The sequence below is a fragment of the Salvia splendens genome, chromosome 15 (assembly GCF_004379255.2).
Source record: "Salvia splendens isolate huo1 chromosome 15, SspV2, whole genome shotgun sequence".
NCBI lineage: Eukaryota > Viridiplantae > Streptophyta > Magnoliopsida > Lamiales > Lamiaceae > Salvia > Salvia splendens.
Window position 1 is genome coordinate 379,963 of NC_056046.1, and position 22,986 is coordinate 402,948.

The 22,986-nt window shown below is 40.8% G+C and overlaps 3 protein-coding genes and 1 long non-coding RNA gene across 8 annotated transcripts; 2 read left to right on the plus strand and 2 right to left on the minus strand.

Annotated features, from left to right (window-relative positions):
• The first annotated feature begins 6,224 nt into the window (after positions 1–6,224).
• LOC121768050 lies at positions 6,225–6,992 on the plus strand. The gene is made up of 3 exons (XR_006043271.1): positions 6,225–6,339; positions 6,533–6,703; positions 6,780–6,992. It is a non-coding gene; the product is annotated as an uncharacterized LOC121768050 (long non-coding RNA).
• Positions 6,993–7,652: 660 nt separating this feature from the next.
• On the plus strand, positions 7,653–9,897 carry LOC121768049 (ubiquitin domain-containing protein 1-like). 3 transcript variants are annotated; one of them, XM_042164393.1, is made up of 6 exons: positions 7,653–7,798; positions 7,875–8,545; positions 9,028–9,158; positions 9,243–9,365; positions 9,457–9,576; positions 9,652–9,897. In XM_042164393.1, the coding sequence occupies exons 3-6, from the start codon at positions 9,122–9,124 to the stop codon at positions 9,714–9,716; spliced, it is 345 nt and encodes a 114-aa protein (XP_042020327.1). In that variant the 5' UTR covers positions 7,653–7,798; positions 7,875–8,545; positions 9,028–9,121; the 3' UTR covers positions 9,717–9,897. The 3 variants fall into 3 exon arrangements, with proteins under 3 accessions (XP_042020327.1, XP_042020325.1, XP_042020326.1); XM_042164391.1 differs by having other exon boundaries at positions 9,028–9,365; XM_042164392.1 differs by lacking the exons at positions 7,653–7,798; positions 7,875–8,545 and having other exon boundaries at positions 8,997–9,365.
• Positions 9,898–9,971: 74 nt separating this feature from the next.
• LOC121768047 lies at positions 9,972–13,298 on the minus strand. Of its 3 annotated transcripts, none has more exons than XM_042164390.1 (8): positions 13,094–13,298; positions 12,865–12,920; positions 12,653–12,777; positions 11,895–12,054; positions 11,338–11,759; positions 10,601–11,149; positions 10,368–10,470; positions 9,972–10,289 (listed from the first exon to the last, which is right to left on the minus strand). In XM_042164390.1, the coding sequence occupies exons 1-8, from the start codon at positions 13,160–13,162 to the stop codon at positions 10,154–10,156; spliced, it is 1,620 nt and encodes a 539-aa protein (XP_042020324.1). In that variant the 5' UTR covers positions 13,163–13,298; the 3' UTR covers positions 9,972–10,153. The 3 variants fall into 3 exon arrangements, with proteins under 3 accessions (XP_042020324.1, XP_042020323.1, XP_042020322.1); XM_042164389.1 differs by having other exon boundaries at positions 10,601–11,152; XM_042164388.1 differs by having other exon boundaries at positions 10,601–11,188; positions 13,094–13,296.
• Positions 13,299–13,875: 577 nt separating this feature from the next.
• LOC121768227 (probable LRR receptor-like serine/threonine-protein kinase At1g53440) lies at positions 13,876–22,247 on the minus strand. The gene is made up of 24 exons (XM_042164652.1): positions 21,925–22,247; positions 20,557–20,728; positions 20,017–20,088; positions 19,821–19,889; positions 19,643–19,714; positions 19,490–19,561; positions 18,598–18,669; positions 18,339–18,410; positions 18,183–18,254; positions 18,041–18,112; positions 17,880–17,951; positions 17,484–17,555; positions 17,295–17,360; positions 16,907–16,969; positions 16,795–16,833; positions 16,645–16,694; positions 16,205–16,569; positions 15,919–16,114; positions 15,701–15,841; positions 15,485–15,603; positions 15,102–15,312; positions 14,790–15,027; positions 14,553–14,703; positions 13,876–14,471 (listed from the first exon to the last, which is right to left on the minus strand). Exons 1-24 carry the CDS (start codon positions 22,034–22,036, stop codon positions 14,061–14,063), a joined length of 3,051 nt encoding a protein of 1,016 aa, XP_042020586.1. The 5' UTR covers positions 22,037–22,247; the 3' UTR covers positions 13,876–14,060.
• Between the last annotated feature and the right edge of the window lie 739 nt (positions 22,248–22,986).

Here is a 22,986-nt window from a genome sequence, read left to right on the forward strand (position 1 = left end):
GTTCTAAGAAGGGGATCAGCCTTCGAAGAACAAGATACCTCAGTAACATTTGTAAGAGACGACACGCACAGAGACAGACAAAACATACAGACAAAACGCACAGAGACAAACAAAGACCAAGCAAACCAAAGAAAGCACAAAGACCAAGCAAACCAAAGAAAGCACATTGACCGAACAGGACTCAAGACTGACTGACCGGACTGTCTCTTACAAATGGAACTTCTTGAGGTTGGAAATGTGCCATGTTCGGGGTACCTGTTCTCCTGACATGTGAGCCAATTTGTAAGACCCTTTGCCGAGGACTTCTGACACCCGATACGGACCTTCCCATGTGGGTTCGAGCTTGCCCAGCTTTTCTGCTCGGCTTACTTCGTTGTTTCTCAAGACGAGATCTCCCACTTGAAATTGCAGCTTCTTCACCCTTTGGTTGTAATACCGGGCTACTTGCTCCTTGTACTTGGCTGCTTTTATGCATGCCAATTCTCTTCTTTCTTCGGCAAGATCTAGCTCGGCTCTCAGTCCGTCGTCATTCATTTCTGCTGAGAAGTTTAGAGTTCGGGGACTGGGTATGCCGATCTCCACCGGAATCACGGCTTCAGTGCCGTACACAAGACTGTACGGAGTTTCACCGCTGGAGGTTGTGGGTGTAGTTTGGTAGGACCATAGGACTTGAGGGAGATTTTCTACCCATTGTCCTTTGGCTTGTTCTAACCGAGCTTTTAACCCTTTCACCAGGATACGATTTGTTACCTCCGTTTGTCCGTTTGCTTGTGGATGAGAGACCGAAGTGAACCGCTGTTGAATATTCAGCTCTTGGCACCAATTCTTGAACGTCTTGTCGGTGAACTGAGTCCCGTTATCCGAGATGAGGATGTGGGGTATGCCAAATCGGCACACTATGTTCTTCCAGACGAAGTCCAATGCCTTTGAGCTCGTTATCGTAGCTAATGGTTCAGCCTCCACCCACTTCGTGAAGTAGTCCACGGCAACGATAAGGAATTTCATTTGCCGAGGAGCTTGAGGAAGTGGTCCCACTATGTCTATGCCCCATTGCATGAAAGGCCAAGGGCTTTGCATAGTGTATAGATCGGTCTGCGGCATCCTTGGGACAGTTGCATGAATTTGGCACTTCGTACACTTCTTGACGAGCTGCACTGCCTCTTGTACCATGGTTGGCCAATAATATCCCCATCTCAGAACTTTTTTAGCTAAAGCTCTGGCTCCGATGTGGCTACCGCACGATCCTTCATGAACTTCTCTGAGGATGTAGTCCGTCTCTTCTGGTCCTACGCACCGCAATAACGGCTGAAGGTAAGACTTTCTAAAGAGGACTCCTTCATGAAGTTCGTACCGAAGTGCTCGGCACGTGATCTTCCGAGCTTCTCTCTTATCCTCGGGCAATTGTCCTTGATCCAGATACTGCAAGATCGGCGTCATCCAGTTCGGCGAGCTGGATACTGAGTGTACCTCGGCTTCATCAATGCTTCGGTGCATTAATTCTTCCGCCTTTGAGCTCGGATCTGAGGCCAACTTACTTAAGGTATCTGCTCGGCTATTTTCCGCTCTGGGAATGCGGATTATCCGAAAATAGGAGAAACTTCGGCTGATGCTTTGCGCTTTGTCCAAATACTTCTTCATTCTCTCGTCACGGGCTTCACTTGTACCCAACATGTGATTTACTATGACTTGTGAATCACAATGGACTTTGAGAGATTTGACGAGCAGACTTTGCGCTAACTGGAGTCCGGCCAGGAGGGCTTCGTACTCGGCTTCATTATTAGTAGTGGGGAATAGGAACCGAAGTGAGTAGGCTACCTCGTGTCCGTCGGGAGCGACAAGTAAAATACCAGCTCCACTTCCCATCTTGTTCGAAGCTCCATCTACGAACCCGCTCCAGCAGTCCGGCGGCTCTACTTCGGATTCCAAGGGCTGTGCTAGTTCGGCACTGGCAGAATTCTTCTGTTCGGCAATAACAGGAATTGCTTGATCGAACTTCGCTTCTGCAAGAAAATCTGCCAAGGCTTGTCCCTTGATGGCTTTCCGAGGTAGATATTCAATTGTGTGCTCTCCCAACTCTATAGCCCACTTGGCGATTCTGCCTGATGCTTCTGGTTTGGTCAACACTTGCCGAAGTGGCAGATCAGTTAAGACGCATACCTTGTGAGCATAGAAGTATGGCCGCAGTCTCCTTGCTGCATTTACTAATGCCAGAGCAATCTTTTCCAGAGGTTGATACCTGGTTTCTGGACCTCTTAATGCTCGGCTTGTAAAGTAGATGGGAAGCTGCTTTAGGCCTTCTTCTCGTACCAGCACCGCGCTGATGGTTTGATCCGATGCCGCTAAGTATAAGAATATTACTTCGGCTTCGGTTGGAGCAGAGAGAATAGGAAGCTCGGCTAGATAACTTTTGAGCTCGTCAAAGGCCTTTTTCTGCTCGGCTCCCCACTCGAACTTTGGTGCCTTTTTCAACACCGTGAAGAACGGCAGTTGCTTTTCGGCTGCTTGAGAAAGGAATCGATTCAGTGCGGCTAGACATCCGGTTAGCCTTTGCACGTCATGTATGGACTTCGGCATCGCCATGTTTTGAACAACTTGAACTTTTGAGGGGTTTGCCTTGAGTCCGTCCTTTGAAACCCAACAACCCAGAAACTTTCCCGAATCTACCAAAAAGGTACACTTTTGGGGATTAAGTTTGAGGTTGGCTTTCTTGAGCACGTTGAGAGTGGACTTGAGGTTGTGCTCGTACTCCGAAGTGCTTTTGCTTTTGACGACTATATCGTCAACATACACTTCGACCTCCTTTCCAATCAGGTGCCGAAAAAGCTTGTCTACCATCCTTTGATAAGTGGCTCCGGCATTCTTTAAACCGAATGGCATCTTTTTATAAGCGAAAATGCCGAAATCAGTAATGAAGGCCGTTTTTGAAGCGTCAATCTCATCCATTAAAACTTGATGGTATCCTTTGTACAGATCAAGAAAACAAAAAATTTCAAAGCCTATCAAAGCTTCTACCTTTTTATCTATGTTCGGAAGGGGATAGCAATCTTTGGGACAATGCTTATTTAGATCGGTGAAATCTATGCACATCCGCCATCCTCCTTCCTTTTTCTTGATCATGACAGGATTGGCCACCCACGAAGGATACTTCACTTCGAATAACACATCCGCCTTCAATAATTGACGGACTTCGTCATGGATGACTTGACTTCGTTCTGCCGCAAAGAGTCTTTGCTTCTGTTTTATCGGCCGGACTGAAGGATCAATATTTAACCGATGAGTGATTACCTCGGGGGGCACTCCGGTCATGTCCAACGGAGACCATGCAAAGACGTCTTTATACTCCTTGAGGAGCTGGATGGTTTTTTCCCGAAGTAGGGGCGTTCCCGCGAAGCCGATCTTAACCGTTCTGGATGGATCGTCTTCGTACAGCTGAACTGTCATCGAGTTCGGCTCCGGTATGACTTCGGTCATCGCCTCTGACTCCGGCTGCTGTGATTGCTATGCTTGGTGGTGCCGATCTGACTGCTCGGCACTTCTAAGCGCAATTTGCAAACATTCCTTTGCTCTCTTTTGGTCACCTCGGATGACCGCTATCCCTCCTTTAGTAGGGATCTTGATGGTGAGGTGATAAGTGGAGCAAACGGCCCGAACTGTGTTGAGCCAGTCTCTTCCCAGGATGATGTTGTACGGGGACCGAGCTTTCACCACGAAAAACTCAATCATCGTACTGGAGCTAGTAGGCGCTTTCCCCACCGTGATCGGAAGGCTGATAATACCTTCAGGGCGGGTGTCCTCCTGGGCGAAGCTCTTCAGGGGAAGCGGAGCCGGACTGAGCCGAGCTGGGTCCACTTCTAGTTTGTCAAAGCACTCTTTAAAAAGAATGCTAACCGACGCTCCTGTATCCACAAACACCCTGTGGATCAGTTTGTTTGCCACTCCGGCTTGGATGACAATGGCGTCTTGGTGAGGAGAGATGGCCGGGACGGGATCAGCATCCGAGAACGTAATCACTTCGTCCTGCTTCAGCCTTTTATGCGTTGGCTCCTCTCGATTGGAGCCTCTGCGCTCTGACTTTAGGGACGACTTGGTCTTCCCGGCAGGGAGAGCGTCAATAGTCTGGATTACTCCATCATATTGCGGCTCGTCATCGTCTTCGGGATCCGGCTGCCTTTTCGGATCCTGAGGAGCGCAGTTCGCACCACTCTGCTTCTTATTCTTCTTTGGCTGCTTGCTTTGGTATTTTTTCAATGTCCCTGCCTTCACAAGAACATCGATACCTGCAGCCAAGTTTCTGCACTCCTCAGTATCGTGACCGTGGTCTTGATGGTAGGAGCAGTAGCTATCCTGTGGTCGGCGCGCGGCTGATTTCGTCATCCGCTTTGGCTTTTCGAATAGGTCAGAGTGCAGTTCGAAAATTTCCGCTCTCGGCTTGTTCAGCGGTACGAACTGAGCGGGCGGCTTCTCGGGATTGAGACGGGGTCCCAATCTGTCTTGCACCGGAGCCCTTTGAATTCTTTCAAATGGAGTCCGACGAGGATGCCCCTGATCGCTATGATCGGGCTTCCTTCTGTCTCCTCGGGTCGATGAGCTGTCTAACGACCGTTTGCGACGGTCTGCCTCATCGGCCCGGGAGTACTGGTCCGCAATGTCCCACATTTCCTGAGCTGTCTGCGGACCGCACTCAACGAGCTTCCTGTAGAGAGCTCCGGGCAGGATTCCATTTTGGAATGCCGAGATGACAAGCAGATCGTTGAGATCGTCTACTTGCAGGCATTCCTTGTGGAATCTTGTCATAAAGTCGCTGATTTTTTCGTCGCGACCTTGACGAATGGAAAGCAGCTGAGCCGAAGTGATTCGGGCTTCCGCTTTCTGAAAGAACCTCCTGTGGAAGGCATCCATTAGATCTCGGTAAGATCTGATGCTGCCCTGGGGGAGGCTATCGAACCACCTTCTCGCGTTCCCGATGAGCAGCTCGGGAAACAGCTTGCACATGTGGACCTCGTTGAGACCCTGGTTCGCCATGTTATATTGATAGCGCCCCAAGAAATCGTGAGGGTCCACGAGCCCGTCGTAAGTCATCGACGGAGTTCGGTAGTTCTGTGGTAGGGGAGTTCGGGTGATGTCGTCCGAGAACGGAGTCTTCAGTGCTCCGTACACGGCGAATCCGATATCTCGTCGGTATGGAGGAGATTGAGTTCTCCTGTGATTCCGGTACCGAGGAGGAACTGGAACATGTTGGGGACGGGGATTCTTTCTCCTGGGAGATGCGACACTACTGCGGTAGTGACTTTCTTGTGCGGAGGGAGAAGGAGAATCCGCCGTTTTCGTCTCCGACTGCTTTTGGCTTTTTTGCAGGAAGGTTAAGAATTCCTCCTGCTTCGCCGCCAAAAACTGCTTGACAGCCTCATTCAAATCGGGCTGCTGGGAAGACTCAGTGGGACGATTTTTGGAGCGGCTTGTTCCTTCGCCATGAGAACTGGTGGTGGATTTATCCCTAGGCTGTTTTCCAGACCTATGGGATGGATTGGCTTCCTCCTGGTTCTCACGGGCAGGAATACGGGTACTCTGCGATCTGGTATGCATTTTTTGGGTGGAAAAAATGGATCAAAAATTCGCTTTATCACAAATTTTGTTCTCTGGTTCCCACAGACGGCGCCAGTGATGAATCGGCGAATTTTTGATGTTGATGAATGCAGGAAAATGCAGATCACGACACAGAGATTTACGTGGTTCGATTTACTGAGGTAAATCTACGTCCACGGGAAGAAAAGAGGGCAGAGTTGTATTGCTTGATCTGTTTTCTACAGCTTACAATACAGACTTGCTATTTTATCTTTTATCTCTAGAGAGCTTTTAGAACCTAACCTTATCTATCTAATCTAGGTTCTATTTATACATTGAACCAAGATCGTGGCATGCAGCACCATTTATTAGGTAGTGGATGTCGTGGAGATCGTGGCGATCTTGCATGGGTCCACTATCCTGCATGAGTTAATGACTGCTTGACACCACTAAATAGATCGTGGGTGTAGTGGAGGTGGAAATCCTGCATGAGTCCACTATCTCCTAGTTCGGTCGAATACTGAGACCGAACTGCTGAATTATTGCCGAGCAGCTTTTGCCGATCTGAGAGTAGAGCTTGATGCCGACCTGAGAGCAGAGTTTGATTGGTTGGCTTTTACCGAGCTGTAGGCTGGGGCCGAACTCTTTAGTCATGCCGGACTGATACTCTTTAGTCATGCCGAACTGATACTCTTTCTTGGGCTTCACTGCTGTTGGGCTTGTTTAGTACGTACTCCATCAGCAACATTGTCCGAATCACGCCTCCACTATCCCAATGTGAGCCTTTTCTTTCCTAATTAGAAAATCAGGCGTCGTTTGCAGTCTTTCTAAGTGAAACTTTGGTTTTTTTTTGTATTGTTTTTGGTGTTTGAGGTTATGTGTGGAGGGGGGGACCTTTGATTATAGATTACTCTCTCTCTCTCTCTCTCGGTGATTCTGAAGTCACCGATCAATTTTGTCACCGATGCAGATAGTAGGGCAAGATTGGTTGCAGGATCGTTTCAGGGCCGGACCGGTCATGTGGATGGAAAACCAAGCGATGCTCGTTTCAGCCATCTCAAGGGGGTCACCATGGATGATAAAGGGAATGTTTATGTTGCAGATACTTCGAATCTCGCCATTAGAAAGATTGGAGAAGCAGGTAATCTTAGATCCTGTTTCTAAAATTCTCAAGTGTGCTTGATGTTGTAGTACTCCTACTAAATTATTATTTGCAGGTGTGACGACTATTGCTGGAGGAAAATCGAATGTTGCAGGATACAGGGATGGGCATAGTGAATATGCCAAGTTCTGATGTCGTATATGTGAGGCCTACCTGTTCGTTGTTAGTGGTTGACAGAGGAAATGCAGCTCTTCGTCAACCTTGAGTAAAGAGGATTGTGATTATGAAATCACCTCTTTTTCACCTATAGGTGTATAGACTGTTTCGGAACACTTCAAATGCTTATTATAGCAAATTAATAACTGAAGAACGATGATTTCATATTCAAAAAATTATTCTGTATGGTTGCATATCAGATGTTCCGGCAAGTAGTCATAAGAGTGTCCACAATGGTGGCCTTCAAAGGCCACCAAATGTGGCCCGACTATCATTCGTGGCTCTCTTGTGGCCTTCACAATGGTAAAGTCAAAATTATAACAAAAATAACAAGGGCCACCAAATGTGCCCTTTAAAAAAAATTTTAATTTATTTTCTTTTTAATGTTATTTTTTAATTTAACTATATTAAATTTTTGTAGACTAATAATTTGGGATCTAACATAATTTAATAAAGTTACGAATTATAGATAAATTTACGAATTGGGGCGAGTGCGGACTCCACGTCTGATTGGGGAAGTTGCCGTATCCCGAGTGTAAACTGAAGGGATTGGAAGTGTAGAATGAAGTGAAAAAATGGAAATGGGAGTGTATATTTATAAAAAAATTTGAAATTAAAAAAAAAATTTATAATCCGCGGCCCAGCCGCGAAACGCGGCTCGATGCAATGGAGGGCCGCGGCTCACACGGCTCAGCCGCGTGAAGGCCGCGGCCGCGGCTCAGCCACGTCTCTCGCCCTAGGGCCCTGGCTGCTTACTGTTGCATGTTTTTGCTCTTCTACGCGAAAAACCAAGCTTGTAGTTATCTGATAAGCTCGACGTTACTTGCAGATCTTCTTATGATGGCCGGTGCTATCCTAATTGGCTACGTTTCGTGCCTTCTTCAACAAGGATTAGGTTCCTCACTTTTCTCCAAGATGGTATGTTTTCTACATATTCTTACATGAAAAAAGGAAGCAGCGGTGTGTAATAGTTGTGTTGTTTATCTAACTGTAGAAAGGGTTTCCCCAATCTATATTCAACGAAGCTGTATGGCCGTCGTTCAGACAACTCATCCGGGACCTTCCAAAAGTCGCGATGGAAGCACCTGAGTGGCGTTCTTGCTCACTCCATTCCCTCGAGTTTCATAAACAATATTCCAAGAAGAGGCCTTACTCCACTGAAAGATTCTCTCGTGATGCCTGAAGACGAAACTGAACCCGCCCCACCTCTAAAGCAGAGGACTCCGGCTCCTCTTTCCGAAACCAGACAGGTTAGTGAGAGACCGGACGAAGCAAAACTCCATAAACTTAGATCGACCAGCACGAAAGATCCATCTCTGTCAACCAAGTATCGGTCATCCAGGAGACAAGAATACGCTGAGTTTTATGGATCAAGCGAGGCTCCTCAGCACGGGAAGGTGAGGTCTAAGGGCCGGAAGGAGAGAAGCAAGCACTGCCACAGAGAGAGAGGCGGAGATGCAACTTTTGGAGCAGCGCCAGTGGTGGAGACGAAGCCCGGTGAAGCCAAGCCCGCCGGCTACGAGAATACCAAGTACGATCCGTACAACTTCCTGAGCAGATACGGAGGAGATTCTTACCGTTTCAATTAAAGCCCAAAGATCATTCTAGATCATATCTGCTTGCTGCATCTCTTATAACATAGGGGTGTTGAGTTGCTCTTGACAGGTAGAAATCTTGTAAATCATGTGTTTCTTGATGCTTTTTAGTGCAATACATTTAATGCAAACAATTGTAGTGTCAAAATTAATAAGCACAAACTCAGTCGATAAAGTAAGTCATGTCTTATAGTATACAATAATTAATTGATTTAATATTTTCTATAAGAGTATGCATTTAATTTTATTTCATCCACTAAATTTTAATGTTTTGTACTATATAATTTAATTATATAAGTGTGCACACTACAATATTTCATCCAACTAACTGAATCTTGAACTGATTTAGTTACTAGTTTTCAAAACATTGGTATTCACAAGAAAAAAAATCGCGCTCATGAAACTGGCAGCAACTGTCATCACGAGATATGGAAGATGACAACTGCTCAATACCTTTTTTCCTTTCTTTTCAGTTTTAAATTTGCTTCTTGCGGACTGTATTTCCCAGTTGAGCTGTTCAATTCTTTAAAGATACAAACTCTTTGGATGTAGATGGATCATCATCACCGTCTCTCTTCGGTCTTCAAAATTAGTCGAGGCAAAAAAAGACTATGTTTTCATCTGCACCGTTCCATCGTTGCGAAGAATGGGATGTGCCGGATCCTCGCAGGCGAAGGCAAAAGGTAAGAGAGGATCTGATCTTAGTATACTCTGTTCACTGCATAGTTTCCACCATTTGATGGTGGCACTGGCACTGCCCTCGACAGGAGGCATTAACCGGATAAAGAAACCGAGGTCGTGGAAACATCCACAGCCGATCACCATATGTCAGCTGATACAGCTGAGAGACGAGTTCGGGGATACTGCACCTCACTATGGTGGTAGGAAAGGTATTGTAATTTGTACATGTAGTCTTCTCTTTCGACATCTCCCCCACTTTTCCGATGGTGTTTCTGTTCACCCCCTTCGTCGTTGAGGCAGAAATCTGGGATGCACTCAGAGCAGCAGCGGAAGCTGATCCAAAGCTTGCTCAGGCGATTGTGAAGAGCGCCGGGATCATACTGCAGAATCCTGATATGACAGTGTGTTTCGACGAAAGAGGTGACACAAACATTACATATTTTCTGTGTGTGTGAATGTTACCTTCATCTGGATTCTGAACTTGCACTGTTGCAGGTGCAAGATATGAATTACCTAAGTACGTTTTGAGCGAGCCCAGGAACCTGATTCGAAATTCTTGATAAGAGAAGGAAAGCTCACCATGTTTGATGTTGAACTTGGCTGAAAACAGCCACCCTATTCGTCAAGCCCAGAAATATATGACTGTAATTGTTGGAACAAGATTCTGCAGATTTTCCATGAGAAATAGAGTGTATAGCATGTTGTTTGGTTTCTAAAGTTATCCAACGACAACTTTGACAATTACTATATGTTTCTTATTTCACTATACAAAATGCAATGATATCATACGAAAGAGCAGTGATTTGATCGTAATATGATAAAGAAACTCAAATACATTTCACATTAGTCTCGATGTGTACACAGAGTCAACCAACACTGGAATGGCCAACAGATATAGTGAAAGTTAAGAGATCTGAACTCGTACTTACATGATTAAAAGATTTTACTAATAATCAATCGCATTTTTCTAGATGCTGACAATCTTTGCCTCATTTCCTCAAGCCTTTTTGAAAAATGAGAAGAGATTCCCTTGCTTAGGATCCTTAGTTGCTGCCTTCTTGTTTCCGGCTTTCCAGGCTTGGTTAGCTGGAGCAGCGTTCCCCACTGCTGGCAACTTACGAACAGCCGGGGGCCTAAAATACAGTCACCATGGCCAAATCAATAAGTGACAAGGGCACAGCCAAAAAGAACAAGCAAGTAAGCAGTCGTACCCGTTAATTGCATTGCTTGCTGTATTATTGTCAGCAATTTTGGCTGAATTATTATTATTAGATTTTGAATCTTGTTCCTCACCCTCCCAAACAACTTCAGTTACTGTAACCAGAAGAAATATCAGAAAATAGTCGGGAGAAGAAAAAATAGTAATAGTGCATAACATATGTATTAAAATTTAAATGAGGTCATTCAGTTAAATAAAATTATCACTGTGAAGGTAAGGAAATACCTTCTCTTCCCTTCTCATCAATCCGTGTCTTTACCACTTTTCTTCTTTTAGGCACATCATTGGCCATGGTATTTTTCTTACTAGCATCTTTTTCAGTTACATGGCATAGAGTCTTCTCTGAAGTAAGAGATCCAGCCTTCTTGTCATTGCTAACAGTTGCAATGTTTTCTCCCAAATGCTGGTTAGCTTTTAGTTCACTTTCTTTCTCTTCTTTGACCTTTGGCTTAGATTTTACATCACTTTCTTTCTCTTCTTTGACCTTTGGCTTGGCTTTTACATCACCTTCTTTCTCTTCTTCGATCTTTGGCTTACTTTTCTCCTCCTCGAAACTTAAATTGCACTCTGAGGTGGAAGCATTTAAACTTTCTTTTGAGCATGGAACAGATTTCTTTGGAGGATCAGGTGATCCTAGACTTATGGCATTGTCATCTTCATCTTCCTCATCTGAGTAATTAAATACAGCTCTTCTCTTTCTACTGCCTTCACCATTAGAGGTTCTCCTTGCGCTGAAAGCTTTGTCGTCGTCATCATCATCACTAATTTCATGCTCTGCTGATTCACGAGCACAAATTTGAGCTTCCGCACTGACTGATTAATAAAAACACGTGTTTTTTTAGTTTTATGTTTCAGTATAGGTAAAACAACAAAATTTGGAAGGCTGGAAATAATCGGTAAACAGATAAAAAATGAAAATCTGGCATTTTCCTGTTCGGGTGGATCATGAAAAAGAAGCTAACCAGAAGATCCTTGTCTGGCTTTCTCAGCTTGGACCAAGCAAGCATCAGGTTTAGGCTTTGCTGATGCACGACCCCACATGCTAGCTAATGAACCTCCACTTCCAGAAGAGTTTTTATTATTTTGGCCATTTTTGTTGTTCGGGAGTGGCCGAGGAACTTTTTCTTTTTCTGCTACCTGTGCTAGATCTGGCTTTACGTTTCCTTCAGTTTTCACAGGTTTTGCAGTGTTAGGGGACTGAGCCCCTGGATTTGAACCAGCATTCTGATAATTTTTCTGAATAGACCGTGGATCAGCTGTAGCTTGAGGAATAGAACAGCTCGACAGACCTGAGACTCTAGTTGATTTCACCTGAATGCTTCCAGAGCCCAAAGGTGTTTCTCCTACTGTTCTCTTAACAAATGAATTTGAAACTCCACAAAACCTGTCAGTATGTTTTCGCGACATTAAATTTTCTGTTTGTAAAGCATAATCGTTATGAATGAGGATCAACAGAATCCTCATTTCATTGTGGAAAGGTTGCAATTGTTCAAGGTAGAGCACTAGATGTGTTTGATACCTGTTATCTCGTAAACAATTATCAAGAGTTGATGGCTGCTTAAAAAGATCTTCAGCTTGAACGAACTCATGATTCCAAAGCGTTGCTGGATCCTTAGGGAGGCAAGCCTGTATACTGTAAACTTGAACAGAGCATTTTCCATCGAACTCTTCCTTAGCATCTATACATGAAAAAAAAAGTATAATTGTGGCATTTAGTATTATTTCTTCCAGAATCATTCTTCCAGACTGATCGAAATAACCATAGTTAGTCAGAAAGCAGATGAAAGCTTGGCATTTCAGTAAAGATAACAATAACATGCAAAAAAAGCTGATCCAGCATAAAAATAACAAAGGCGAGCAAGAGGGCCAGAACCGCAGATTCCAAGATCATTGTCATAACAGTTCTGGATCGGGCTTTAAGCATTCAAGCTAGCCTATACATGTAACTCAAAGCAACTATACCTCGAGCTACTCAAAAGAAAATGTCAAATATCATTGGTTTAATTAGAAAGTGATAAGATCAAGTGTTACCACCATATGGACTAGAAAACGAAGCTTCTAGACTATACCAACCAAACAAAACAGCTCACAAGGATCAAAAAATCAAAACAAGATACAAACTGAATGTGAACTGAGAAGTAAAGCAAAAAAATAGAAATCGTAGGCTGTTCACGGAGAAAGTAGGCAGTACACTGTAAATTGGAGATCATATATACGTTTATTTTAAATTTTTAATGTGCACTGCAAATTTGGACAACACTCGGATTGAGTAATCACCTGGAAGCATATGACTTGGGACAAGTCTTATATGGTAGGTTGTAGGGTTACTCTTCAGCCAGCCAGATAAAGAGTAAATCACTGCTAATCCATCCCCATGCTTTTCAACGAACTCCTCTAGCAGTCTAACAGCCGAACAATCAATCAAATTATCAGCACATCAAATCAAAAAAACAACACAAGAAAAAAAAATCGAGATTAACTTGCTATACCTCTTTGCAGCATTGGAGGAAACCAAAAAATTTCGACTCAGCCATTTGTAGGAAATCTGAACAAAAAATGGGGGAAAGGATTTCGTAATTGTTTTCAGACGATATCTTCAGTGAGTTTGTAAACATTATTAAACACAATTAAGCAGATCTAGAAGCGAAAACTCCGAGCAAAAAGAAGACGAATTCAGCACAAACGTTTAATGAAAATTTTGAGGAATCGATGGTTTACCACTTGAAGCCTATCGGAGACGAAAGAATGGATCTCATCTTCAATTCCAAGAGCAGTGGTTTCGGCCATTTTTGGTCTGAGTAAGCTGAAAATTTTCCGTCGACAGAAAAAAAATCTGGAAGAGAAAGGAAAGTAGAAAGTTAGAAACTAGTATTATCGCTGCAGTTTTCCCTCTCAATTTGTCTTTAATTTTCCCGCCACAATAAGCGAATTTAGGAATTTTATGGCCTTTGGGGAAATGATTTGGGACTTAGGGAGTCACCAACGCGGGCTCGCATGCCCATTTAGAAGGAATGAGACGGGCACGAGCCACGAGCCACGTTATGGTTCCCCAGTGTGACGAGCGATCCCAACATCTTGTGTCGGGTCAGAGAGTTTATTAGTTTGATAGTAGAAAAATAATGTTATATTGTGAATCTTTTTAGGTATGATTACTCGTAAAATTTGATATATTAGATTGCTCATCTAAAGAAACGAGAGTTCATGTAATGTGTGCACTACAAATTTCAAAAAATGACACTCAAGCACATATTATACGGAGTACCATATAACAAAAAAAAATATATTTTTGTCTTGAAAATAGATTTTGTTTGTATAATGAAATTGCCTTGTAATTTAGTAAAGTAAAATGGAGTGATTATCACTCTAGCATTAGTAGTTACCCTTAGATTTGTATACGACATTTTTATTTTTAGTAAGTTATCAATCAAATTCCGAAATAACAATATTTTTATTTACAGTGATAATTATAAACTTCTTTAAAGTAAAAAGGATTATCTCAGTTTCGTAGAATATATATTTCTATACATAGTTGAAACCATATATTATGAAGGAATGTCATGAAGCTCACACAAATAGTACGATCTCTCCACACACAAAAAACAAAGAAAAAAATAAAAATAAAAAAATTTAAAAAAGAGGGAGGAGAGACACTGACAAAACAATTAGCTAAACAAGTATAAATATACTATATGTTTTGATCATCTGGAAGAAGTCTAGCTCCTGAAGAATGATCCATACTTTCCTCTTTGGAAATGGAGGTATCAATCCATGGTCCATCCATTGAGACACCCCTCTGCTCCCTGCTCTCCTCTGACTGTGTCGTCGTGAGGCTTTGGCTATCCTGTGACAGTATCTCGAACGCTTTGAATCTCATGTCCTCGTTGGTTCCACTCTGCTTCACAATTGGAGCTTGAACCGGGATCTTGCCTTCCAGCATGCGCACTGCTGAGCTCATGGAAGGTCTTAGAGTCGGGGAGGGGTTGGCGCACAGCAGCGCCAAGTTTAGCATCCGGAGTGCCTCCTTCTTCGAGTAGTCTGAACCAAGAATCGGGTCCACGAGCTCCAGAAGACTCCCTTGCTCGTGTAGCACGTATGCCTTCACATTTCATGAATAAGATTAGGAGACTAGAATGGTATTTCATGAATAAGATTAGCAGACTGTATGAAAGAAGTTTACCCAATCAAGAAGGTACACAAACTCCTCTTTCGGTCTATAGTTAGTGTTGCTTTTGCCACTGACGGTTTCCAGCAGCACGATTCCAAAGCTGTAAACATCAGCTTTGTCTGTGAGATAGCCCCTCATCGCGTACTCGGGGGCCATATAACCTCTGAAATGTCCAAGAATATCGAATTTATCACACATTTCTTTCATGAAACTTTGTATGAATAAAAGGAGTAAGTATAACAAGCTTACACAGTTCCAGCAATACGCGTGCTGATATGAGTATCCTCCTCTTCATCAAGTTTCGCCAGACCAAAATCCGATATCTTGGAGTTCAGTTCTTTATCAAGAAGAACGTTAGTGGCCTTTATGTCTCTATGGACGATTTTCAGCCTAGATTCTTCGTGGAGATATGCAAGCCCCTTTGCAATTCCTATGCATATCTTCTTTCTTGTTGCCCAGTTTATGTCCAATCTTTGTTCCGGTTTACCTAAATGAAGAAATGAAAAATGATTTAGAACCGGAGAGGAACAAAAAATGAAATCGCTAAAGAAAATTATTTACCAAAGAGTGCTCGAGCAAGACAGTTGTTCTCCAGGTATTCGTAGATCAGTAGCAACTGGTTTGATTCTATACAACAGCCATAGAGCCTAACAAGGTTGGGATGTTCCAAGGCAGATATCATGCCGATTTCAGTGACAAATTCCCGATTTCCTTGTTTTGACTTAGCCGAGAGCTGCTTAACCGCAATTACGGTGCCATCAGAGAGGGTACCCTGAAAGAGTAAAAGTATATAGAATAAGTTGAAAACATCTGACGAGAATCAGCTCAAGCAAACAGTATCAGAACTGTTTCTTTATCAATATTAGCACTATTTATTCAAATGAAACTATAAAGCATGTCACAGGCAGACTTCAGAAAGAAGAAAGCAATATGTATGCACTTACCTTATACACAGACCCAAATCCTCCTTCACCAATCTTGTTAGCATTATCAAAGTTGTTTGTCGCAGCTTTCATCTGTCTTAAAGTGAATTTTCCAGTTAATAGATCAAGTCCTCGAAGTTCTGTATCACGAAAACACCAAAAGTGTGATTAGCAACAGCCCACCTAAAACATTTGGTCCAAAAGCTTAAGATACTTTCTAGTTTTGCAATGACGTACCACTATCTCCATAGTCTTTTTCTCCGAAACAACCTCTCCACCAAAGAACAAGTAAAAGCAACAGCACAAAGACAATGACTGAAGCTATAACGATCCCAATAATAGCTCCAGTGGATAGCCCCCCTGTACTAACGCTAAAATCTGCAGCGAATGAAATTCAGACTCGCCATTAGCAGCTGTAAGGAATGTGGAAAAGAAAAGATCCTGAAAATGCTTACTTGGCGTCACAGCAATTGCAGATATCAGAGGTCCATATACACCCCTGTCAGGAATGGCGGTTGTGCCCTTTCCAGTCCAGTATAAATGGATCTCCAATGTGCTACCATTCACATTGACATTGAAATCTCTAAAAATACCTTTCCTAACACCCTTAGCTTCCTCCGCAATATTAAAGTCTGTCAAAACCACTTGCCCCTGCAAAGTAAAGTGAAAAAAGATAGGATATCAGGAGGAATTAAAGCCGCGGGAAACTTCATGGAGAAAGTAAACATAGGGTCAACTTACCTGTATTGCCACATCAAATATCCTTCTTCCGAGGCTGCTAAAGGTGGGGTTATCAGAAAACATTATCTCAGCAAAATGAAGACGCACTTTATAGCTACCACTGCGCATGCAAAGTCCATAAAATTTTAGTGAAGAAGGGGAAAGACGAGCTGTTTCATAGTATGGTGCATCCGGGGGTGACAGTGGAGTATCATTTCTTGCAACAAATCTGCCACTGTCAGTTTGAGAGTACGTCCCCGTGCTGCTATATCCCCATCTATCATTAGATTCGAAGTGCGCAGGGCCTAAATCAACTACGTTCTCCTCGTATTCATTTCCTTCAAAGCTAACTCTTTCTCCTCCACAATTTATGAATAGTGTGTGATCTGCAAATGTAATGGCCATGAGTAGGTAAACAATGAAAGCTAACTGCAAGTAATTGTCGTAGCAAAAGGCCTTACGGTTGGCGCTACTGGGGCATGGAAGGTCTTGTTTCAAACACCACGAGACCCTACAGAACAAGAAGTATTCATATTTCTGCACCTAGGAGGGAGGGTGGTGTTTCTAAACAAATAGACTACGACATCCAACAGGGATTTAAAGGAACTCACGAATTGCTAGATGAAGTTGAATGACTTGCAACTAAGTTTCTGCAATAATAGAGTGTAGTTCAGTAGCTATCATTAAAAGCTTCAACTCAATCAAATAAACAGGAGAACTTACACAGATGAAAACTGGCAGCCAACTGTAGTAGGGTACTGTGTGAAATTGTTGTAAGAAAGATCCCTGCAGTGAGTTATTAATAAGTTACTACGAATCTAAAATTCTGTAAGTGGTTGAAGCCAAGAAGTAAGCACAAGAATCTTCTCAGGAGCTACGAATTCAGTTTCTTACTGGCTATGTGGTTAGCGAGTTACAAATTTAACTTATTGTAGCTAGTTATTTTCCTTAGCTAAAACATGTGATGTGGTCGAAGGCTGAGGTATCCAGCAGAAAAAATTAATCACGATGCCAAAAAGACATTTCTAAATTTTTTTCTATCATGATGAGATCAAGTTAATAACCCAATTATAGTGCATTGTAATTCACTAAGCTGGATAATAGTTCTTACATATTTTGCCTGCTATTCAACATCCAACCAGGTATCGCTCCAGTTAGCAAGTTGTGAGACAAGAACCTACAAGCAAAACAAGAAGCATTAACTCCTGACAAAATAATTAACTGGTATCATGTAGGGAGTGCATGAATGAAAATGTAAACAAAATCATGTATATATTGGAATTCTGTGTAACTTATGTACATGTATCTCATTCTCGTTAGGTCTTGGAAGCTGGCTGGGATCTCACCATTCAACATATTGAAACTGAGGTCTCTGCACAGAAGTATGTCACAGGTAACATAGTTAGAGAGTTATAGGTTTGTAGTTTTAACAGAAAATAGTTAGTATACATATTGTTTGGTAATAAACGTTGAGCCAATACATTCTGATCCATTACCCACATTCTATAGGTGAGGATAGCATGATATAACAAGCACTAGATTTCATAACTTCCAAGAAGCACTACTATATTTTTGGAAGAAGAATAAATTGATCCAAGGAACAGAGTTAGCAGATAGGTTTCTTGATAACGTGCATATTTCAATTGCAGTATAATGCTAAATTTCTCAGGAAAAATACGCGCGGATACAAACTTACAGAGAGTCTATTTGAGTCATGTCTCCTAAGTATGGTGGGATTGTATCAGTAATTGAGCAATTTCTTAAGATCCTGCACGAGATTGGCTTGAACATTATGCTGCTGCAAAACTATCAACTGAAAATATTACAATTTCTTCTAAATAATCATACAATACTTACAAATTTCGCATGGCTGTCATGTTCTGCAAATTGGGGAAACTCATGGCAGTTCCTTTGACATTACTTATCCTCCTGCCAAATAAAAACAAAGTTCATCGACATGAACACACACAAAAGAGATAGACAGGATATCACAGCTTACAGATCTGTCAAGTTTTTCAATTGGGATATCGCTGCAGGAATAGGACCCTCCATTGATGTCCCTTCCATGAATCTGCAACAAGTGCAGCAAGTCTTACGATACAGGCGAAAAGGTCCAAATGAAGAATGTAAAATGATCGGTGTAAATCAGACTCACAGTCTCTCCATTCGGGTCCAGTTTCCAATAAATTCAGGAAATTTCCCTGACATTGTGTTCGAGTCTATCCTACTGCAAACAACGTGATAAAGTACTCTTAGTACAAGTTTCTCACCAACTATGCAAGTCTACATCCAGAATGTGAGAAACTTAACTGGAAAAAACTATACTTCAGCATGATACACAAAAGTAGATATATTCAGGGTAAAACTATTTGCACTAACAAATGCCGAAAACTACTGAAGTTAAATAAACTTACAAATCTGTCAAGTTCCTTAGTTTTCCAAATGTCTCTGGTATAGTTCCAGTGAGATTATTTGCAGAAAGCAGGCTGCAGAAAAATATCAGATATCAACAACCAATGAGGCGATGATGTTTCAAGTTTAGGTATAGGAACCAATGACAAGATTTAGAAATGTATGCATAGCATCAAAGACTTGATATCATGGTTGAGATATGAACATAATCACAGTTTATAGGATACTATCAAAATTCCCATGCTTAGACATGCCCCTTATCAGTTATTATCACAAAAGCAAAGGATAAAAAATTTCACGAGGGATGGTACACTTTCTTTGTCCTATACAGGCAAGATGACAATCTTATCTCTGTTCATTCAGAGAAAAGGTATGTAGAGTTCCAGAAATGGATCAAGTTCAAGACACCCAACTTAGTATTCGTGATAATTTTGTTCTTGTTAATTTCCACTTATAAAGGTAAAGAAGCGACTAGTGAGTGCCTAAAAGAGTGCATCTGATATAAGATATAGCATATCAGACTATGAAGAAAAGCATGGTTGGTGATATCTCAGACTATAATACAATGTGAGAATATTCATAAGCCTTTTCAATTAATAATTTTTCTTTCACTAGCTAATCAAAGTCATACATAAATTATTCAAACTTAACTGAATGATAAAACAAATGTGTTAATAAACGCCTTTTTCTGCAGGATTTCAGCCTTAGTGTCAGCTATAATTACAATAAAGAAAATGCAACCAAACAAAGCACAAAATCTGAATATCAGATTCATTAAGAGAAGCAAATTGAAAAGCTCTATCACCTCAACAATGTACTACTAGATAACGAATGGATGCTTTCAAAATTATCAAAATAGAAAAGAAAATGCAAAATTATGATTGACTATCTTACAGCCTCCTCAAATTGCTCAAATTTCCAAGGCTTTCTGGCAGATTTCCTTCGAGCAGATTATTTTCCAAAATTCTGCATTTCAGATAACAACAATTGGTATTTAAAAACTTATTTCCACAGATACAGTACTTTTGCATTTTGATTCTGACTTACAGCTCTTCTAGTGTGGCAATGTCTCCAATTTCATTTGGGATTCTACCACTAATACGATTTCCAATAAGTGACCTGTCATAAATCAACTGCATTATTGTGTACAGTTCCTAAAAGGGGTCCAGGATATGGCTGAGGCTAGTAATTTCTGAAGAGTGTAAAAAGGGGAATAATAACTTACAATGTGACAACTTTAAGCTGGCCAAATTCTTTAGGAATTGATCCGTTGAGGTAATTTCGGGCGAGATCTCTGGAATAGAGGAGTACAATCAGTCTTCTTTGTTCAGTTAAAAATTCAATCACAGTATAGTGTATGTCTAGCTTTCATTAATATGAATCAAGTCCACAAATACCATTTCATTAAAGATGCCCCTTACATTTCTTGCAGATGAGTGAGATTTACAAACTCCACAGGCAAACTTGCAGTCAAGTTGAGACCCTTCAATTCACTGCATGTGAAAACGGAGGAGTTAGGTTTAAGAATGTTATCAGAGAATTTGCAACCCCTGACCAGATTGCGTACTTCCTTCTCAAGAACAAAAAATGGTAGGGAAAACCAGGTCAGCGAATGGAGGTTGTTGAGGTTATATTTCTTATATAGAAACTTCAAAGACATCCAAGATTCCAACTAAATCCTAATCAGGTGAAAAACTTAGAGCATCTTTATAACATTATATAACCAATTCCAACAAGAGAAGAGCATTATTATGAGAGTACAAATGGAGATAAGTTCCACAATGGTGCATATTTCACTGGTTAGACTCATCAGAGTACAAATGGAGATTAGTTTCACGCTGCATATGATATAACTACAATTATGCTTGCTAACAAGAGAAAAGCATTATTATCTGCTCTAAGCATGCGTGCTTTTAGTACAGTAAGTGGGCTTAAAATTTAATAAGATAATACGAGCATACATGTGAGTTACATGGCACATGGTATTGCTATTAAAGGAACAGTTGCACGCTACGCCGCTGAATACATCATCCCCCAAAATGGTCTGGTTAAATCCACCATTGCAAGAACTTCGATTAAGATAGTTCCAATAAGTGTTGCCTAGCTTTGTAAATATTGTTTGAATAACTTGAACTGTAAGCAGAAGAAAAGATTATAATCAAAAGCAGGGGAAAATGATCATACAAAAGTTGTGTTTGAAGAAGTTAAAGTTTTCAAGTGTTACCTAGTAGTATCATCATTGGCAGTAAAAAAGGCCGAAAAGATAACTTTATTTTCCCAAAGAAAATGAGATTGAAGTATATATATACTAATGTCCTATTACACTAGATTAAGTAAATATAATATCTTCTCTATACAAACATAACACTTTCCTTGAAATTTTGATAATTTAATGGATATGGTTATGTCAAATTCTCAAAACAATCACTGACGAAACATGGTGGATATGATTGATTCTTATAATTTTCCAGTTATCAAGTAAATAAGAATATACTTCCAAATCATTTATGATGCATTTCAATAGAGACGAGTGCCTTATGCTGGAAGTAAAAATATTTATTTATAAAATCAGAAATAAGAGGCTTTAAATTTTCAACATTCATAAGTTGGTAGTCTTTTATTAATTAAATAGACGTAAATTAATGAGCAAAATATAGTCGGCATTGACGCCTTTGCATTGAAAGGTCAAATATACCTTTATTACGGATGAGCATCCAAAATTAATGTCGTTTTCAAGTAGTAAAAAAATACTAGTGTAATAAATATATCTTTTTTCTTTTTTCTTTTTTCTTTTTTCTTTTTTCTTTTCAATGATTAAATCATCTTCGTCGTCGATGCTGCTACACCGACCACCACACATCACAATCGCATTTAAAAATCAGCTAAAGCAGAGGATTCGAAAAAGTATCTTCCTAGAAGGCTAGAAACATTAAATAAATAAAGAAGTTCAATAAAGGTGTATGTAAATGCCAAAACGCCACTCATATTCCCAGAATTTACAAAAACAGAACAATATCAGCTTTAAAAATCATCTTCTTCGTTGATGTTGCTACACAAACCACCAAAAATCACCATCACATTTAATCACGAATCGCATTTAAAAAACAACAAAAACAGAGGAATCGAAAAAAATATATTCCTATAAACGGTAAATAAATACAGGTAGGTGAAAATGCTAAAACGCCACTCATATTCCCAGAAAAACAAAAGCGGACAATCAAACAGCAAAATTCAACAATCCGAAACTCATCAGTTAGGCTTATGCTCTACACTACTCTACTCAATCAATCACACAATTCCGCGACCTAAAATGCTTCCGAAAAATGTACCTTCATCCTCAGGTAGAAGTTGAGCGTCACACCTCAGAAGTAAACTTGCAAGCAGACTCGCCAGCACGATTTTCCCCACGAAATTCGCCCCTCTGGAGAGAGGAATATCCATTGAAGGGCAAAATACAACCAAATTCCTCCTCGACTCGATTGAGAAAAGTGAAACTAAGAAAATGATGAGTAGATGTAGTGTGCAGGGGCGCAAATCGAAACGCGCTCTACAAATAGAGAGAGTAGATGCAGAAAATCGTTGAAATGGAAAGATATGGCAGTCAAAATGAATGGCGGGAGAGAGAGAAAATAAAATAGAGAAGCAGTTGAAAGAGACAGAGTAAATAATGTTGATATTTTCTTTGGTAATATTAAAAGAAAACAAGGAACGATAGCATATGGTTTTGACTTGGTCAGATTTGTCGACTTTGTTGATTTAATTAATTCTTTTTACCAATACTGACATATTTTCTTTCGTAAAAAATACATATCTTAATATACATGCATGGCTGGATATGTTAAGAAATGAATGTTTAGAGATGAAAGATAGAGAGAATAAAGTAGAATAATAATAAAGTAGTAAGTTTTTATTGAAAAAGGAAAATACTTAACTAACTCCTGTCGATCTAAATTGGAATATTGATCTCTAAAATAATTTTAGAGTATGAATAGGTTACTAACTAATTAATTTAAATTATAAAACAAGTAGTAACTTGTTCAACCAATGTGTATGAATGAAGTAATAGTGAGAAAAGTATTAAAAGCGGCTGACATTGACCAGCCAGCCTGCCGATTGGAATCTAAATCTATGTCTGGTGGGACATTTTTATTTAATCCAATGTAATAATAGATATCACGCTTTTCGTTTTAATTTGTCTCACAAAAGATATCATATTTTATTTTTTTTGGAAAAAAGCTCACTCTCAAATTAATAAAAATCTATTATTTTATGTCCCTCCATCTAACACATAAAATAATATTTTTAAAAATTTTATATCATTTTAGTGTGTCATCTATTATAAAATAGAGGGAGTACTATATTTAGCTGCTAGAATTTATGAGTCTGTTTTT

Coding starts and splice junctions, on each gene's coding strand:
- LOC121768049 (XM_042164391.1), top strand. CDS start 9,122: ATGGGATGTGCCGGATCCTCGCAGGCGAAGGCAAAAGGTAAGAGAGGA. Junction 9,366..9,456: donor TCACTATGGTGGTAGGAAAG/GTATTGTAATTT, acceptor TCGTTGAGGCAG/AAATCTGGGATGCACTCAGA. Junction 9,577..9,651: donor AGTGTGTTTCGACGAAAGAG/GTGACACAAACA, acceptor GCACTGTTGCAG/GTGCAAGATATGAATTACCT.
- LOC121768047 (XM_042164388.1), bottom strand. CDS start 13,162: ATGGCCGAAACCACTGCTCTTGGAATTGAAGATGAGATCCATTCTTTC. Junction 12,921..13,093: donor TCTCCGATAGGCTTCAAGTG/GTAAACCATCGA, acceptor TTTTTTGTTCAG/ATTTCCTACAAATGGCTGAG. Junction 10,471..10,600: donor TGATGAGAAGGGAAGAGAAG/GTATTTCCTTAC, acceptor TTCTGGTTACAG/TAACTGAAGTTGTTTGGGAG.
- LOC121768227 (XM_042164652.1), bottom strand. CDS start 22,036: ATGGATATTCCTCTCTCCAGAGGGGCGAATTTCGTGGGGAAAATCGTG. Junction 17,361..17,483: donor CTAACGAGAATGAGATACAT/GTACATAAGTTA, acceptor TTTTGCTTGTAG/GTTCTTGTCTCACAACTTGC. Junction 14,704..14,789: donor ACGCGTATTGCTGGAACTGT/GTAAGCTTGTTA, acceptor TGGACATTTCAG/AGGTTATATGGCCCCCGAGT.